At 37.6% G+C, this 19,705-nt stretch overlaps 1 protein-coding gene and 1 non-coding gene across 3 annotated transcripts in view; both read right to left on the bottom strand.

Annotated features, from left to right (window-relative positions):
- ZFR (zinc finger RNA binding protein) overlaps positions 1 to 19,705 on the bottom strand; it is a 37,111-nt gene that overhangs the window by 8,020 nt on the left and 9,386 nt on the right. The window contains exons 3-15 of one of the 2 annotated variants that reach the window (XM_088527284.1): positions 16,357 to 16,639; positions 15,274 to 15,418; positions 14,420 to 14,638; positions 12,861 to 13,108; positions 11,671 to 11,862; positions 9,607 to 9,907; positions 8,524 to 8,717; positions 7,924 to 8,043; positions 6,800 to 6,945; positions 6,257 to 6,419; positions 4,587 to 4,792; positions 4,199 to 4,349; positions 2,652 to 2,793 (exon numbers count right to left, since the gene is read on the bottom strand). In XM_088527284.1, the coding sequence (XP_088383410.1) occupies positions 2,652 to 2,793; positions 4,199 to 4,349; positions 4,587 to 4,792; positions 6,257 to 6,419; positions 6,800 to 6,945; positions 7,924 to 8,043; positions 8,524 to 8,717; positions 9,607 to 9,907; positions 11,671 to 11,862; positions 12,861 to 13,108; positions 14,420 to 14,638; positions 15,274 to 15,418; positions 16,357 to 16,639 (2,510 nt within the window). The remainder of the gene's footprint in view (positions 1 to 2,651; positions 2,794 to 4,198; positions 4,350 to 4,586; positions 4,793 to 6,256; positions 6,420 to 6,799; positions 6,946 to 7,923; positions 8,044 to 8,523; positions 8,718 to 9,606; positions 9,908 to 11,670; positions 11,863 to 12,860; positions 13,109 to 14,419; positions 14,639 to 15,273; positions 15,419 to 16,356; positions 16,640 to 19,705) is intronic. The other variant, XM_088527285.1, reaches the window with a different exon arrangement.
- On the bottom strand, positions 18,458 to 18,594 carry LOC148594247 (small nucleolar RNA SNORA66). Its single transcript, XR_015913530.1, has one exon. It is a non-coding gene; the product is annotated as a small nucleolar RNA SNORA66 (small nucleolar RNA).

The following is a 19,705-nucleotide window of genomic DNA, read 5'->3' as shown; positions in this document are numbered from 1 at the left end:
TCAAGTGGCAAATTCTTACCCTATATGACTTAATTTATTGTTAACCTAAAGATAAGGGGTTAATCTTCAGTTAGACATGCCGTGTCCACACTACTTCTTCATTAAAAGTTAACAGGTATATCAAATTTGTTAAGTTTTATTATGTGAAATACATGGTACCCAGTCAACTATTTCAAAACTAGTGTGAACACTGCTCAATTCTAGGAGAGAGACAAAGACGGAAAGGGAGAAAAAAACAAAAAAACAAAAATAACACAAAGTAACAGCAGATGCTAGGACTATGCATCCAAACCCCCTCCTTTGGAAAACATGGCAGGTGTGACACTGAGCTTTAGAAAACCTTGGTCAAAAATCCTTCCGATGTCTTGGCAGCAACCCCTGACAGGAATCAAGTCCCTCTGCTAGAAGGCTTTGGACCGGGGCTGTTAGCTAAGGATAAAAAAAAAATAAACACACGCGCACACATATATGTGTTTAGAAATATATACGTTGTGTTTGCTGAAGGAAGGATTCCACAGCCGGGGTTAGAGCACTTTGAATATATCCGATCAGGAAACTGTCAAACGCACAATACTGCAAGGAACAGTAGCTATGCGGTTAACAATTTTATTTTACACTGTATTTTTTTAGTCTTTTATCATGTAATGGTAATAATTACACATTAAACATGATTCTACCCCACGTGCAAGTCTCAGTCTCATCTTACTCAAACTGATTCTTCCGGTAAAGCCTTCCTTATCTCCTGAACTAGCTTCCCAAGCGAGCTAAAAGTCCCCCAAACTTTAAACCATCGTAAGACACAGAGCATTAGAATCTGCAGTAAGAAAGGAGCACAAACCCATACTGTTACTGTGCTGCAAACAAGCAGTAACCTTCACAATAAAGCCTTCTTTGCTGCAATAATTTGCAGCTCAGTCATCTGGTTTCCTCTAGTTTCAAAAGCAACTTTTCTGCACATCCATTTCATACTGCTCAGTGTCTTAAAGAGAAATTTCATTTGGTTTTGCTTGCTCAAAGGCAGTACTGCATTCAGCAGTGAATAGACTCAGAATGTATCATTTTAACTCAAAGGTGGGTCAGACAAAAATACAATTTGTTTCCTTTGGGAGGCTTAAATCAAGGGATTGATTGTAAGCATTTAAAACTTGTTTTAACTCTATATTACAGAATTTTATGACAGAAACAAGTTCATTGAAATTGAGTACTGTACCAGGGATCAATATTGCACTTTTGCACAGTACATAAAGAAACACAATATTTAAAGTTGACTTCATTAAAGGGTTAATCTAATTTAATAATCAAATCTATTATGTTAAAAGTATTACTTTAAGTGATATGCTAAGCCTGATTCAGCAGAGACAAGCCATTTTACTCGTATTTTTGTCAAAAGACAAGCAGAACTGGTTGGGTGTGACAGTTCACGCACAAAGTGTTTATAGCTAGGAATGACACATGCAGCTAAAAGATCACATATGGAGCACCAAGACTTTTCAGAAGTCATCCAAACAAAAGAACGTATCCTGAAATTTTGTTTTCCAGTTACGTAGGACGACTTGGGTAACACAGCGTGCTTACGATGCACAGTTACAGAACGTTTACTTATGCACTATAAAGCCTCAGGTATTTTAGAGGACACGTAATGATGCGATGAAATTAAAAAAAAAGTCTGTAGCTTATAGAAATATGTATATAAACAAGCACATGTATACATGCACACATACAATTTTTCAACCTGCATATGAAAAGTGTTAAGTGATAGCCTCAGATTTCCTATTTGCAGGTTCATAGTCAAACACCAGAACCTTGTCTGCCACGATCTCTTTCAACTATGAAGATACAGAATTAAAAAGGAAACAAAACTTAATTTTATCTGACCCATAAACAGAAAGAACCAATGTACTGCAAACATTAATCATGCTTGTTGGCTTAAAAGCTTTTGGAGCTTTGAAAGTGTTACAGAACAGACCCTAAAGCAACACTGCTGGCACCAGAGAAATTGTGTACTTCAGGAATGAAAATGGATTTAAAAGCTCTACCTTCTGCTTCAGCTGAATGACAAAGTCATTTCTCATGGTACTATTCTGTTACTGATTGTAATTCCAGGAGCCTAAATATACCCAAAAAGTACTCCAAACCAAAGAGCAACCTCAGAGAGCTGGAAAAAAACATCTTTTTAAAAGTCAGAAGCACTGGTACCATAATAGTATTATACAAGCACATTTTAAGTGGCACTGCCATTTGGAATGTGCTAGTGATAGTAACAGCGATCCAGTGTGAACCCCCAAACCTGTGATTCTGTTTAAGAGTATTCAGTCTTTCTCTTAAGGCAAGACTGCTCTAGAAAGCCAGTTGCTATAAAATATTTACTTTTCCACATACTTTTATAAGAGGGAAAGGATAATCAAGTTTGTACCTTTTCCAGAAAGCTGAGGTTGGACATAAAGGTAGAATTAAAAAAAAATAATAAATGCATCACATAAGTATTTATTTTTATCAACTGTTCTCTACTGAAACTGGTTCCTGAAAAACAAGGCTTCCATCAAATAAGTAAATTGTGCCAGCATGTTGCCTTCCAGGACTTAATGCCATCATAAGCAGAATAGATAAACGTATGAAAATGGGAGAAGCAACATCTTTAACAACTTCCCAACCTCCATCCCTCATGTTCTCTTCTCGAATGACCGGAGATGTCAGTGTGATAGTAACTTGCATTTTGGGTTCCACACATGAATTTAGAATTATTGCTGCTTCTGGTACTGCACACTTGATATCATATTTCTCAGGACTTATTACCTAAATATTAAGAAAGAAATTTTTGTTAGCATTTGACCAAGTACAGTATGGGAACAGCATGGGAAAGAAAACTCTTTTTAACCTAGTCTAATAGACAGAAATGCAATATGAGTACAGGAAATGTAAGTACCTAACAGTACACAACACTTCTGTATCAAAAGAAATAACAGTATAAGTAATTAAAATACATTGCTTCTAAACCACTAATGAAAATTCATAGCAGTCACCAAGCATGCAAAAAGAAAAAAAAATACCCAGAAAGGAAATTTATACACAAACGAAAAAGTTTTGACAGTATTTAAGCTTACAGTTAAAATAGAAAAAAAGAAAAGACCCAGAGGCCCTTGAAACGTCAGCTGGGTATGTTTCTCCAAAAAACACAGGAGCCTTTAAAAAGCACAGAGCTGCAGTGATTCTTCTCTTTCCAATTCCAGGGTATTGCTAGATGTAATCCAGCCCTGACTGCCACAACAAGCTCCAATGAGAGCAGAGGGCAAGGTAAGTAACACAGGGGGCAGTGCAAGCATAACAGGGTAGTTACACTGGGCTGCCTCTTACAACCAGATTTGATAGTTCCAAAAAGCCTTAAGAGAAAGTTTTACACACCTCTGTCACTCTCTTCCATGAGCTAGGCAGACAAGTGCTTTCTCCAAAAAGCATTTTTAAAATTGTGTTTTGCTTTTATATTTTGAACAAGACTCAAATTAACTCTACTGTCTAGTTAATCAGTATCTGCTAATGTTTTTACCATCCTACTGATTTATGCCAGGCATTTTGCTGGGCTGTTTACAAGACAGTGAAGGTTTGGCAAAACTTTTAACCATGGTGGCCAGGCTTTATACAGTAGTGAGTAATGCAGAAAACATATTTCTTCTGCACTCTCATTTCTTGTGGAAATATAACAAATGGTTTATCAGAATTCAACAGAATCTAATAAGTCTAAGATTGCACAAGCTTTTTTTTTTTTTTTTAAGATGCCAAATTAAAAGATATTACAAGTCTTGCTTTGTTAACTTAATTATGAAGATCAATGTGCAGACATGCATAAATTGGAAAAAAAAAACAGACAGAAACTAGCATTAACAGAGGAGCATCCTTCAGGCAGCAGGTCTCCTGATACTGCTGCACTAATACACAAGCTACTTCAGTTTGTCTTCACTGTTTGAACAAAAAAGTACTGTTTGTGCTAATTTCTATTTCCTGATTAAATAAATTCTATTCAATGGCAACTGATACTAAACCACTGACATAAACACCTACAGTTGGCAACTGGATCCCTTTTACACACAATGTACAGAGAGCAAAACACATAGCATGGTCACCGAACACTGATGGAAGCACCCAGGAAAGAAATGAAAACAAATTACTGAACCTGAACTAAATCCCAAACCTAAACTCTACTTACTGCAAGTTGTTTGGGAAGACTTTCCGCAATACGACTGAGTAATGTCTTTGAAGGCTTCTCAGCACACAGCAAAACAAGGTTGACGTTTCGGTCTCCACGGAGCAGCAAACCTTTAGCCAAAACGCCTACCCGTAAAACTCCTTTCAAAGCTCTGCAAAATAAATTTACAGTTAAAAGTTACATTTAAAATAATACATATTTTTTAAAAATAATTCTGTAAATAGAAAAGTGAAACAAAACGGAGTATTCCACCTACTCTTGAGGCCAAGGTGGCACATGCCTTATCAAAATGTTAACAGAACAGAATCCCTGAAAGCACTGAGGATGGTGCAAGGAAAAACAAAGAGTTCAGAAACAAAAGATGGAAATTCTTGAAGTATATACAGACCGATCTTTACTGCCATCTTTCTTATCATCTCCCTCTTTGTTCTTGCTTTTTTCATGGTCAGTCATGTTGTCAGAGACAAGTTTCAAAGCACGCTCAGTAATAGAAACAATTTTTTGGACTGCTTGAAGTTCCTCCTCTGTTGGATATATTGCTGCGTGTTTGGTCATCACATAGCGGTCATCAGAGGAGTCTGGCCGGCGTAGAGGCTAAATAAAGAAAAAGTGTAATTCTGAAATCTGTGTGCCCTTGGAAGTTCACAGTTCAGATGCCCCTGCCCTCAGTATAAATATCTATTATCCTTCTGTTCATTCGGACATAGCTGGATAATTATTAAACTGATGCAAACTGAAGTGTCTGTAACTGCCTTTAGGTAGGAGGAACCTCAGGAGGTCTCTTTTCCAACCTTCTGTGTAAAGCAGGGTCACCTATGAGACCAGATCCAGTTGCTCAAGGCTTTATTACCCCGTCAAGTCTTGAAAATCTCGCTGCTGCAACCAATGTGTAGCACTTCCATCATCACAGTGAAAACCCTCTCTCGTTTCATTTTAGGCCACCTGTATCTCACCCTCTCATCTTCTAGCACTATAAAGTCTGATTCCATCTTTGTATCCCAATAGTATTCGGAAGGCTAATAGGTTCCCTCGAAGACATGTCCTCCGCAGGCTGCAGAAGTCCAGATCCCTCAGCCTCTCCTTACAGGGCATTTGCTCCTGACATTCTGGTGGCCTATGCTGAAGCCACTTCAGCTTAATCAATGTCTTTCTTGCACTGGGGAGCCCCAAAGTGGATGCAGTATTTTAGAGGAGGTCTAAATACTACCATGTACCTAACTACTGTTAATACAGTCCAAGATGCTGTTGGCCTTCGTTGCTGCCATGGCACACTGCTGGCCCAGCATTCAGCTTATTGTCCAGCAAGGTCCTCATGTCCTAGTCAGCTGAGCTGCTCCCTGGTCTGTCAGGCCTCAGACTGTACTGGTGCAGGAGGTTATTCCATTCCATGTACAGCCATCGCCATCTGTCCTTGCTGAATTCCATAGCGCTCCTATTGACCCTTTCCTGGCCTCACCAAAGGTCCCTCTAGATAAACAACATTCTTCCTGTGCTCAAGTATATTGGCTGGTCCTCCCAGTCCGGTGTTGACTGAAAACTCCGCTGCCTCTCTCAGCTCACTGAGAATATGTTCAACAAGGACTTGCTGCCCTAGGAATGGGGCAGTCTACTTGTTACTGCTCCCTAAGCAGAGCATGAGCCACTACCCACCATCCTCTCAAGGTAATCTTGCAACCTTTCTTTTTTTTTTTTTTTTTTGTCCCCCCTCCATTCAGTTATCTGCACTTGAAAAAAATAACAAATATGAAAAAAATAACTAAAAAGACCTAGCAGACTAGGTAATTACACAGAATGACTTGTATTTCAGGAGACTCAATATTTGTCATTTAACCGTCCTTTACTTCCCATCATAGGGTGGACTTAAAAGGGAAAACCAGTCCATCTATACAGTTTCACTAGTACATAACATTTTCATCTTTCCAAATCCTTTATTAAAAAACACTGAAGATAAGCAGCATGGAGTAAGTTAAGTCACACTCCTTTACTGTGACTCCTGATAAGTAAGCTTTTTCTTTGCTCCCCATCTCCCTTTTCAAGTTCTTAAGATAAGAAACTCACAGCTGGTCCTTGGGGCTGAGGAGGCATTCCTGGTCTAACACCCAGCAGGCCTAGAGGTCCTGGAGGACCATGAGGATATCCTCCATCTGGCATTCTGCGACGGTCATCCCAGTGATGCTGCTCTTCTTCCATTCTCCTCCAGTACATGTCCTCTTCATAACGTCTGCAGAGCGTGAACCAAAGAGTTCCCTTTACAAAGCAGTTAAATATTTCCAACTACTCTAGATGATTTTTTTTCATATTCTTCACTAACCCATTTTTATTAGTCACAACCAAATACCAGTAAACTCCATAAAGTAATATGAATGATTCTTTTGAAAGCAAGCCTGTGTTCACAGCAAAATAATTCTAGTAAGTCTATGTTCCTCAGAGGGATTGAATACTTGCAAACAGCCCAAATCAGAGGCATTATAACAATTCAATTTAAAACAACACAATACGAAGTTCTTGCAATAGACATCCCAAAGAACCATGCACAGAAGTGGAGCCAACTTAGGTAATCCGGCTGCAGCTTTGTCTCAGTGACAAAATACCAAGCATTACCTCATTTCCATCCGCCAGCGTTCTTCCTCTTCTCGCCTTCGCCAGTATTCTTCCTTCTGCATCTGTTTCCTCATTTTCTCTTCTTGAATTTTTCTTGCTCGAATACTGGGCTTTACTTCTACTTGTAAGTCTGGGTTTACTTTTTTCTAGTTAGAAATATAATAAATGAAATGTTGGTTTTCCTCATGTCATCTAAAGGTTACAGATGTTTTCTGACATGCTTAATGAACACAACTACCTTAAAATAAAATTGAGGAGTAAAATGCAGTTTTAAAACTGCATTGAATGAATAGGTGAAGAAAAAGTCAGCATCAAATATCTTAAAGAAATAACAAATACAAATATTTATAAATAGCATAGAAGTACTCTTCACCTATATCAGAACGAAGTAACTTAAAATGAAATGTTGCATAAAACGTTTAGTAGTTTGCTGTTAATTCTGTTGCAGAAAACCTACTCCATAGCCTGAACAAACTTGTTATTTTAACTGCAAGGTACTTCCTGATGCTCTGTTCCTCAAGCATCCCTTGTATGTGGGCAGAAATAAGAGTTACCAAATACATTTCTCTGTCAATTTTCTCTCTTCTTTTATTCTTTTTGACACTGGGCAGGACTCCTACACCTTCTGTGAACACAGAAGATTCTTCCTACGCAATCTAACAACTACCAAAATGTGCATTGTATGGTGGTACAGCTGTCTCTCCAATCATGACTGATAAAATCTTCAACACGTGGTCAGAAAACGTCCCCACAGAGTGCCTGCGTGGTCTCTCCCCTAAAACAACTGGCACCAGTATTTCACACTACTTGCCATTCATGGTAAAGACATGGAAAAACATACTGTTACTTGCATATGCTCTACCATGTTTTAATGTTGCCAAGAGCAATGTTCTAAATGTTTAATTAAAAAATAAGTAATACTGACTGCGAAACCAGTTTATTTAAAAACTATCCTCCTAAAAAATAAAATAATCTAGTAGGTAGATACTTCTCTATTTTTTTTTTTAAACAGACTGTTTAGCTAACAGTCAACTGTTTTTGACTAATCTTTAAATGCAATGCAAAAGTACATTCAGCTGACATCTGGCAGTTTTTCAGATACAAGCATTAACATTTCTACTAACTTTATACTGCAGTCTGTGCCGCCTCCCTTTTAAATGCATCTCCTTGGCATTAGGATCATTAAAACTGCATTCACAAAGTTTGCAGTGAAAGCGGATCACCTTTCCTTCATCATTTCGTACCTGCAAAAATAAAGTTGTAACACGTTTAGCTTTTCTTTTCTTTCAAACCAAAGCAAACAAATAAATCACTTTGAATAAAGTCTACTCATCTTAAAAATATGCTAAAGACTTAATTATTGTATTAAGGGACAACACTTTCAAATTAGAACTTCCGGTGCTGCCAGAGACCCCGCAGTAACAGGTAACTTCCATCCTGATGAGTACACAGCTTTAAATCATAATATGAACATACTGAATTACTGCTAATGCTTAGGAAACTGGATATGCTTAAAAATTTACAGCAGATTCTGATATTCCAGACTTCAGCCACATATTTCAAACTACCCAAATCAATGTGCCTCACTGGGCTAAGAAGATACACATAGAATATACAAGAGAACATATACACATGTGTCTTTGAAGGGTCATCACCTTACTTCATAATCCTGATGAACAATTTTTCACTAAATTAGTTACAAATACACATTTTCATATCAATACCTCCTCCACATAGTCATGGCCTACTGGCTGGACATCACTTTGCAAGGCAGCAAGAGCTGTGGGAGTCACTGGTTCAGACGCTGTCTCTGGCTTTGCTTCCTGCGTTTGCACAGCAGCAACAGGAGCTGCTTTAACAGTTTCAGCGGATTTCATTTCTTCCAGTTTACTTCCTGTTGTCTGAAGCTTATTACCACCTACAAATCAAAGATTTTAAATTGTTAATTTTTATTAAATGACAGTATGATTGCACATAACATGCACTCTGGAAACTTTATGTACAGATAAGAATGTGCTGACTAAAACATTAAATTGTACCTAGTTTTAGAAAAGTAAACACATTCAACATTTAAACAGTTTAAATTTTACTACATTCAAATTAAACACTTGATACTAGTTCTTGATTTTAGCAAGAAAGAAAATCACTGCTTTATGCAACTGTGATTTTTATCAATTTGTGCTTTTTCAGAAGAGACAGAAATGAAAGGAAACAACTCAGAAAATATATTTTAATAATTTCATTTTTGAATATCAGACTTTCTTTTTGGAAGTGGATCCAAAAAAAGTACTTCAGAGACATATAATCTTTGCACTGACAAAGGTCCTGCATCTCCAGTGTTGCAAATTCATAGGTTTTCCTTCAAGAGCATAACAGCTTATTTTGAAACAGCTGCTTCTCATCCCTAGATGTCTGTTATGTTCACTTCAAAAGTTCACTGTTGTACGGATGTTTCAGCTGCCCAGTCACCAACTGCCAGCAGACTGCTTTAACAGGCCAGAGTGTAAAAAAAATTTGCAACCAACTGGACTGTAATCTGCTGTACTGCAGAAGCTACTACGTATGAAATAGATTATTTTATGAAGCATGGAGAAGCCTGCCAGAGAGGCCAGACAGGCGGGAAAAAAGTGCAGAAAACACCAGTTGTGAAGCAAAGCTTCTATGCACATTCTTATTTCCAAAAGCTATCAGTACTCCTCTTAAACATATGAATTATTCATGCATAAAGTTAGCTAAACACATTTGTATTTGCTGCACTAAGATCTTAAAAAGTTATAGAATAGTTAGGTTTCAAAATAAAGACTGACTTCTGTACTTGCCAACAAAGTTTATTTTCGGTGTAGATATTTTCTTTACAGGTATATTAGCAGCAGCTGAAGTTGTTTTGTTGTTGGACGCTGTGTTAAGTGGTGTGTTTGTCGTAGGAGTAAGAATTTTCACTGCAGAGGATGCAACAGAGGAGTTCACAGTACTGCTGCTAGTTGCTATATTTGAAGCAGAGGCAGTTGGTTTGGAAGCAGATGTAGATGTTGAGGAAGTAGACTGAGTAACTACATTTGGTTCTGTTGATGGAATGGGTTTGCCAAGTTTCGTGTGCAATTTTACTACCTGTAAGAATAAAGAGAAATTCATAAGATCTCCCTAAGACAACTACAAAAATTACTTGTTAAACACTATGGACATGGAACACACAAATCGGTCAGTTACTGTTTCTTTATAAAGAGTGATCAGGCAGAAAACAAGTGGACATGTAATACTTTGTCATTTGTTACATGTGAAGAGTTATATAATCTTTGATATTTATTTCAGACAGCTTATTCCCTTTAGAAACTCAGATATGTATGCCAAGAGCTGTGTAGACAAGAACAGAAAACCAGCAAACTTATAAGACAGCACAATCCAAAGAAGGATTCTGCTCAAATCATTACAGTATGAGGGTTTTGTTGCCAGGTTGCTTTTTTCTCTCACTCCGAAAAGCAGTGTATGTTAAACTACTCGGGTTCCAGTACTCTTTACAAAAAAAAAAAGCCATGCAACACAAGATTCAACAACCTTGTCTCATTTGAGAACTCGGTTGTAACAATATTCATACTGAAAGCGAGTATTTAGGTTAACTAGCAAAACTGAAGAGATTCCTCAAAGTTTTTTTCTTTCTTTTTTTTTTTTTCCCTTCCCCACTCTAGGCATGTGAAGGCATAAAGAAAGTGTTTTCGGAGCGCTTTAATACCCCACCCATAGAAAGCAAAAAAGCAGAAAGATATATACATGCTTATTCTTAAAAACAATAAGCAGAAGCCTTTTCAGAATATGCTTATGTTAGAAAAGATTTCATCTTGCTGACAGATAATCATAATCTGAGATACTTATAATTCATAAGAATGAAGCATGCAAAATGAAAATTATAGATTGTGATAGGTATGAAAGTAGTGATAAATAAAAATACAAATCTGCTAAAACATGCCTTCAATACAACACACACATACATAGTCATAAGTACACAAATGTATACATAGCCTTAAAGACTTTTTTGTGTGTTGCCTATCTAAAATACAGGCTTATAATTCAAACAACACCCTTAATCTAAGTTTAAGCAAATCTTCAAAAAAACTTCTTAATTAAAATCCACAAGATTTTTCCAAGTGTACAACAATAATAATGGAGTCTTTCATGATTTCATTTCTATGAGAAGACAACCTAAATTACCAGGTGTTAGCAACTATCTTAAGGGAAGAGAAAACTACATTCATGTATACTGGGATAATAAAGTACTATTAAAATTTACAAACAGGAGTTTAATAATACATATATGGAATCACTAGGTACTACCCCAAAAATTAATGGCTGAACTTATTTGTGAAAGAAAGAGCACCAGGCATGGTGCACAATTTAGTCTTGCCCAACGCAAAAGCAAGATGTGCCCAGAGCTTGTTGGTAACACAACTGCAGAGCACATCAGGCAATTCTTGTACTTGGAACTAACTCAGCCTAGAATGGTCTGGAGTGCTCCAAGAGCTTCACTGTACTGGACAAGCAAGAATTATTAAGAAAGGACTTAAAAAGAGGAGAGAACAAGCATGCTGCTTCCATGCTACTTACCAATACTTGTTTTCATCTTATTCTATGCTTACCTGCTACAATTTTCATACTTGCCTCAATACATCTGCTGCAATCTTGGGCTAAACAGTACAGTATAGCCCAAGAAATTTTTCCTCTTTCCCCAGCAAAGTCCTCCTAATAGTGAACTTAGATGTGAGCTTGAAACAAAAAGCAGAATATTCCCAAACAAAATAATATCAAATATGTTGTTTCTGTGAATTTTCTCTGTTCTGCGGGAAAAGGAAAAAAAAAAAGGATGCATATAAAGTACTTACTTTCTGATGCTTGGCTCCACGGATATGGGCAGCATAAGCATCTGCTCCTGTACAAGACACATCACAAAGTTCACAGCGCAACTGATTCTGAGTTCCACGAGCAGAAGTGCTGCTGTTATTGGTGTTCTGGGAAGCTTTTAATGCCGCTTCTTTCTTTTTGTGTTTCTGGCCTTCCAAGTGTTCTTTATAAGTCTGTTTCAAACATGACAAAACACGTACACCATAAGCTGCCTTTGCACTGTCTATCTCTTGTCATACGAATACATATAATATAGAACATAGGTTAAAACACATGCTTTGTGTAAGTACTTCCTACAGTGAATATTTATTCTATATATCATGCTCTAAGGCATATGCAGACCACTTGCATGACCAAGAAATATTCTTCTCCTATATCAAAATTCCACTTATAGGTAATACAGTGTGAGTGTTTCTTCTTCTTTGCCATTTCCTCAATCCTGGATCTCAGCTAATTTCCTGCATTGTGCTGAACTACTCCTGATTTTGAATTTTCTCTAGACTGCAAGGCCGTAGTGATTAAGTATCTCAAACAGATTTTTTTTTTTAAACGAAATTCAAAACAAGGTAGCGCATAAATAAAGCTACGTTGAAATGGAAATGTAGAAGTTGAGATTTGTCCCTATACCAAAAATAGCTACATGGAAAGCAGAAAGAGTGGGAAGTAATGACAGCTTTACCTAAAAAGTAAGAACAGTTTTGACCAAAGAATCTTAAGAACACTTTGCATGAACGGACACCCACTTTTTACACATTTGTACTCACTGCAAAATTAAACTGAGATGCTGGAATACAAGCAATAATAAAGCAAATAAATTTGCAGGGTTATTAATCAAAGTTTAAATGATTCTGTATCTCTCAACAAAGCATTCTCTTGATAGTAAGGAAGGTTATTATGATAAAGAGCAAATCACATGCCAGCTTTAAAATATTTCTGGAGTCCAAAGTACTGAGACCAGTGCTGAAGCTTCCTTGTTTGAGTTAAGAAACCTTTTTGTTTTGTAGTATTAAGTCTTTCTATAACACCATACCTTTTCCTTTAACTATTTCCTTAGTAAAAGAACAAAATCAGATCTTTAAAAACTAACAAATAGTCTTAAGGTATCTTTTTTTTTTTAATCACAGGAAATAGAGATTAACATTTATAGCAGAATATTACATAACACTGGTACCTGTGGGCCAGCACAGCTGATCTTACAAACATCACAGTAGTGAATCTGGGGCGGTTTGGGAGGTTGTTTTGGTTTCAGTTGCTTATTTTGGAATGGTGCCTTTTTAGTAAAGGTGGTCCCTGTCCAAGCAGCTGTTGCAGCAGCAGCAGCAGCTGCTGCAGCCGCCTGTTTCTGTTGCTGCTGCTGCTGCTGGTAATAGGACGATGCAGCTGAATAGACTGCAGCTTCATAGCCGGAATAAGAGGTACCTCAAAGATCAAAATAAAATAAATGTTACATCACTGTACATTATGTATCAATTACATAATACACTAATGTCAAGCACGCTGCACAACAGGGTTGGGGGAAGGGCAAGATATAAACAATATATCATGATTTTTTTTATGTAGCCTAGATTTTTCTATATGTTTCACAATACAAATAATATAGCATACTGGTGATGCTATCAGGAATATACTTGATCTTAGACATGCCTTTGTGGACATAACATTTTATGCATTTAGATATATCAAAGCTTCCCTATAGAATATATGAAATTTCCTAAGACATCTGGTAACGCTGAGTATGATGTTAGCTGATTTTTTTTTTATAAAATATTTATCAAATGCCACTTGAAGTCAACAATCTTTTAGGACCAAATTTGGTATGCAAGTTCCAAATTGAAGACTCATGAAAAACTTGTCTAGGAAAAGAGAAGACAACCTTTTATTAAAGACAAAACTTGATCGTCCTATTATATCCTACTCCTCCGATTTAAGTTGTTTTAGTGCAAAGCAGCTGCTTGCTCACTACCACCTCAGCAGCACACCTTGACTATGCACTCCTTGATTTCTATCATCAAAGTTGAATAAATCAAGGAAACTGCGCTGTCATACCTTTGAGCCACTTTTCCCATAAACTTTCTACATCTACTGGTCCAACTATTTTAATCCTCTGATCAGGCTCTGTTTTTTGCAAGTCTTAAAATCCCTTTTTAAACAGAAAACAAAAGGAAACAAAAAGTTCAAGGTAGCTATAATATGCCAGTTGATAACCATCTGGCCATAAAGCTTTTTTTTTTTTTCTTTCAATTTCTAATCAGGTTTTCAGTTTCTAATGTTTGAAGGAAAGTTCTTTCTTAGAACCCATTCTCCTTCCATTTTGGGTCAAAGCAACCAAACTTCTAAGATTTATTGGAGCCGGATTGCTCCTCCTCATCCTTGCAACTGCTGTTTGATGATAGCATGATCCCTTCCAAGCTCACTAGGCTAGATTCGTGTGTCTTCTTTTCTATCCACCATCTCTTCTCCAGTCCCTTATTAGAAGTCATGAAACGCTGTGCATGTCACAACGCCAATACTTTGTATATTCACATGTGTGACAAAATAGGCACTTAAAAACACACAAAAACGTCTTTCACACAGGTACCAAAATAGTCTGCTGAGGTAATGATTTGAATGTCTGAGTGCTTCTCAGTAGACTATGATGTAATTGAGCACAAATCACTACAATATTGACCGTTTAGATTCTCTCCTCAACAACTGCAAAGATGCCAGCAACATAACATGTAAAATTCTTACCAGAGTAAGTAACTGCTGTCGTACTGTATGTTGCACTTTGAGTATAGGATGGAACAACAGTAGCTGCAGCTGCTACTGGCTGCACGGTAGAGGATACTGGATATATAGAAAATGTAGTTGTAGCTGGACTTGGAGTCGCAGGTTTTATAGCTGTCACTTGCCGTGTTTGCTGGGCTTGAGTATACTGAGTCGCCCCTTGGCTATATCCTGCTTTTGGAGCTAATTGAGATATAAAATAAACACGTATAAGAACAACTATGTTTTAGCTGAGGAAGTGTGAATCATATTAAGTGGTATTTAATGGCATGCTGGGAAATAAACACATAACAAACAAGGACTTTTCTTTTTATAGTCATGGTTATGCTTCCCACAGCTATATATCATACTAACTTTTTAATCACATCACAGTTGGCACTAATAAGCTTCAGATTGCTCCCTGGTCCTTTTTTAGGCTATCCAGTCATTTTATCAGACAACCTGATCAATCATTTTACTAAAATATACTGCATATTTAAACTTTGCTAACAACTCTAACCAAAGTATTACCCGAACTTTCCACAGACCTATTTTCAACCTAGTTCAGCATTTTTTTTCAGACAAATCAACAGCATCAAGTTTGCCTGGAAATATGTTCCGAGTGCACTCTATAAGATTCCAAAACTCAACAGAATGCAAAGGTCATGCAAACGTCTCTCTAATATGCAAGTTCTAAGGGTTTTTTTTACATGCTATTAGGGAATACATGATAAAACTGAGGATAAAAGACAGGATAATGTGAAATATAAAAAATCAAAGTTTTAAAGTGACAAAAGCAATATACTGACTGTAGCATGACAGGAGTTTGAGCCACCCACCTGTTTGGTAGTACGATTCAGCTACCGAAGGCTGTGGCTGGGCGGCAGCGGCCACGGCTGCAGCAGTTGCTGTTGGCTGTTGATAGTACTGTTTGCTGTCATAAGCTACAGCTGGGGCAGTAGATCGAACATAAGAATACGAATCCTAGAAATAAATCATAATTAAAAAAAATCAAGGGAAAAAAAAAACATATTTCATAGTACACTTAAGCCAGTGAATTTAGCAAGACGCCCAATGTGCCACTGCCCCTCGTCTCACAGCCTTGCATGATTCTACCTCCACCTCTTCCATGGGCTTCACAACCGGGCAGAAGAAAGAAACTTGACTTAGCCTGTCAGGCCAGTGATAGCTACTTTCTTTGGTGGTTAATTTTCCATTCTATCATTACGTAGAACTGACCCATCCAAAGGCCGACAGCGAACACTGAATGCTAGATCCACAACAAAAGCAAAGCCTCAGCAGAGCTCCGGGTGAGAATAAAACAGACAAACAGTTCCCTTTTGTAGTGACCATAGTCAGACAAGGTTTTAGGTAGTGAGCTCACAAGTGTGTTCAGTCGCAGAGGAGGGCATAGTTCTTCTCCTAGTGCAAGGCTTCTACTCTCTTTCATTTGATACTAGAATTCCTGTGGCAGCCAGTGCTCTGATGAAGGAACTAGTTCCACCTCTCATAAACATTATCAGAATAGGGTTTTCAGTTGAATCAGTTTCATGTCTCAGCTCTCTGCACGCGACTTGAACATCTGGGCTAGCATACAGTAGACAGTTATATCCTTTTCAGCAGCAATTCACAGCATCACTCAGAGGCAAATCTTAGTTCACCACACAGTGTAATAATGTGTAAATCTTAGATGCTGTAGTACTCTTGCTGATAATCCTCTATATGGGCCATATGATGTTGCCATCACCTCACACTTTCTATTAGTTTCAGGTACCAAGCAGCCTGAATTTGTCTCAAACTGCGATTCATGAAAAAAAAAGATAATTTAAATATCACACCATTCTACTCAACAAGCCTCTCCCTTTTAACAAGATATACTTTAAAAATCCCATGACACAAATATGTTTTTTTAAAACATTTACCTGGTAATTCTGCGTAGTGACAGGTGGTGGTGGTGGGGGTGCTTCTTGCTGCCTCTGCGTATAACCATAATCTGTAGCTGTGTGTGCTGTAGGGTAACCTCCATAGGCAGCAGCTGTTGCAGCAGCTGCAACAGCTACTGGTGCAGGCCGGGCTACGGCAACTGTAGCTGCCGCGGGCGCGTAGGCCGCGGTAACGGTGTGCGCAGCGACTGGGGCCTGGTGGACAGTGTAGCTGGCAACTGTAGTTGGATGGGAATAGGCTACCCCTGAAGCTGGCTGCTGGCTATATTGGGAAAGAACAGCAAGCAAATAATTAGATTGATCCAACATACTAAGATAATGCCTAAACATATCAAACACCCAACCTGATTAACACTCTCCGTTCTACAATGTACCTAGAACAGCCATCTATTTACACATACACTTTAAGGGTTTTTATTTACAGCCCATTTAAAAAGGCTGTGTCGTTTTGAAGTTTTTGTGTATAAAGATATACCAAAAGAGGGGGGAGGGATTTCTTTTAAGTAAGATCTTCATTTTAAAGCAATGGAAGAAAAGCATTTTATTTAAAATAACATAACAGTCTTAATCTGTTGGGCTTTTCATGATGAGCAAGTCTAAGTGCTTCAGTAGTTCTTTGATAAAACTGACTTAACCTGACAAATAAAAAAAAAAGCGCTACTTTTCTGTGAAAGCTCATGACTGACCTGCTGCACTTGCATGATGTTTTTTAATAAACTATTAAGGTGACGAGATTTTTAAAGGCTCCCATGAAAATTAGCTCACAACTTCTGGCAGAGAAACCTTTTTTTTAAATCCCTGATAAGAGGCTTTTCCCACAAAAGTTTGCACTTGCATAAATTGGTCTCATTCATAGAGGAGCTCACTGCCACACAATACAAAGCATCAGAAAATCAGAAAAACAGCCACTCAGCTCAAGGAAGATGACTGCTATTACGACCCTGGCAATCTTCCCTGAAGAGTACAATATGCTTTCTGACATAACCACCAAAAACAGTAACATTTTACTGCAGATATGACACTCATGAAAGATGTTTCCGTGACTCTTCTACTTGTATGTCTCATTTTTATCTGAATTTGTCATTGTGAATACAGAAAAGTCCATTAACTTTAATATATCAAAAAAGACATTCTAACATCAGAAATACACAGACAAAAATTTATTACCGTTAGACTTACATGCCTGTACTTCATATTTTCTCCCATCTTAAGCCCCTGGCTTATGGTTTCTCAAAAGATCACTTGCATTCCATTCAAATTCAATCTGGACTCTTTGCACAGGCCTTAACAGGACTCCTACTTAAACCAGTCTCCTACTTGACACAGAGATAGTTACCATTTTATCAATTTAAGGTAAGAAATGCAACTCCACCAAAAAAGCCTCAGTAAGAATATGATGGTAAGATGAATGATAATCTATTAGGCTGCAATAGTACAGTATGTGAAATACTCTCATAGTGTCAGAGACATCTACTAAAAATATACTAAAGCGAGAGAGAGAAGACGGCCTTAAATAATAACTCAGACTGCAGTTGAACTTATCTAATCATCCAATTCTCTCAAAAAGGAAAATCTTGCTCTGTGTCCACTCACACTCTTGCCTCCTCCCATATACTAGCCTTCCAATGGCACCTGGATCTGTCTCATGCTGGCTCTGGGGCCTGTCAGGCTATGCTGCGCTGTGGATGTGGCAGAAAGCTGTGCAGAATTTGGGGGAGGCTCATTTACTAACATGGTAAAAGCATTAAACACATTGGAGTTCAGCAGGCTCAAACTGGTCTGATATGTGCCAGAATCAGCACAAGGTGCACATCTGTGAGTGGGGAGAAAGAATAGGACATCAGCAGGAGGCATTCACGAGGCTCAAGTTTCATAAAGCCACAATAAAGTGAGTATTACAAAACATTTCACAGTGCAGTTGGTACATCAATCAAATGCTTTTGTTTTCAGAATGTATAATTAAAACTACCTAATAGTTTTCAGTATCTTGCACTGTAATAAGAGTATGATCATTATCACTAAGACTCTTAACAAGATTCTCTTATACTTTCACTTCTTCTGAACTATTTTGCATGAAGTTCTTTATCATCGTATAGAATTAATAGCCCCACTCATTTGATTTCTAAGGCTAATATAATTCTATTACCATGTTTACTTTAGCAAACTTGTTCCCCTTGCTTCTGTAACATCATGCAGAGCTAGTGATCGAGTTTGCAAGATTACAGGAAAAATATCAATTGCTTCTTAACTTTTAGAAGAAGTATTGTTATATAAGTATGTTATAGAAATGCATTTTTTTAAAAATCTACATTTATGAGGTTCTTTCCCCTCCCCCCCAGTCTCACTGAAAAACTTCCATCATTAGGACAACTTGACATGTTCATGTAATTATTTTAGACTAATAAAGCTTGTGCAAAAACGTATTATTTAACTTACAAGTTTTTATCCTTGCTTGGTCCTTAGTGTCTCATCACCTTTGCCCATATCAACTTACCTTCACCCAGACTACTTTGTCAGGCTCCCTACCCTCTATCTTTCTTGCCCAGTAAGTACTATCTGCTCTTTCATCATCTTTCTACCCACTCTACTACTGTCTACTCTTCTTTCTTGAACATGTACAACAATAACTATATGCAAGATGATTAGAAGTGGCATCTGCCCCTCCTACACACACTGTTTTCTCTCCAGTCTAGCTTCCTCAGAGCTGTCTTACCGTAAAGCTACCTCTGTACTGACAATACTTCCTTTGCAATAAATATCATGACATGATGTACTAAGGAAAATATTAAGGGCAGACTCAAGACCAACCCCTAGGGAACTCCACTGGCAATTTTTCACATCTGATAAATACTCTATTAACTCTATTAACCACCTCTAGCCAGTTGTTACAATTCTTCTATTAATTTCTACCTTAAAGCTTTCTACTTTTTTCCACACTGTACCACATTAAGTACGTCAACTTAGTCCAGATAAAGAAAGGATTTTGGCACATGATCAAGTAACAATGATTTACAATCATATACGAGCTGACCTATGCTAACAGTATACGTGCATGTTATCACAGCAAAGAAAATAATTCAGTTTAATCTTTCAACACAGCAGGCAAAAGAGCTGAAATTACTCTGAACATTCTAGTGACTAACAACACACAAGGAGCAATTACCGCAGCACAGCGGGCACGCAAGAACTCACTGACCTGACAACTTGATCAGTTTTCTTTGCAGGTCATTTTTTTTCCCCAAAAACAATTTTAATGTGCCTATTAGCACCTCAGAGTTAAGTTCCAGTTCTCATATGAAAGGTTGCTAATTCCAAATAGCCTCACAAA

Source organism: Tinamus guttatus, unplaced genomic scaffold, assembly GCF_059628265.1.
Source record: "Tinamus guttatus ecotype Peru unplaced genomic scaffold, ASM5962826v1 Tinamus_guttatus_pri_ptg000274l, whole genome shotgun sequence".
Taxonomy (NCBI): domain Eukaryota; kingdom Metazoa; phylum Chordata; class Aves; order Tinamiformes; family Tinamidae; genus Tinamus; species Tinamus guttatus.
Note: the sequence above shows the minus strand (reverse complement) of the source record. Positions and strands in the feature narration are given on the sequence as shown.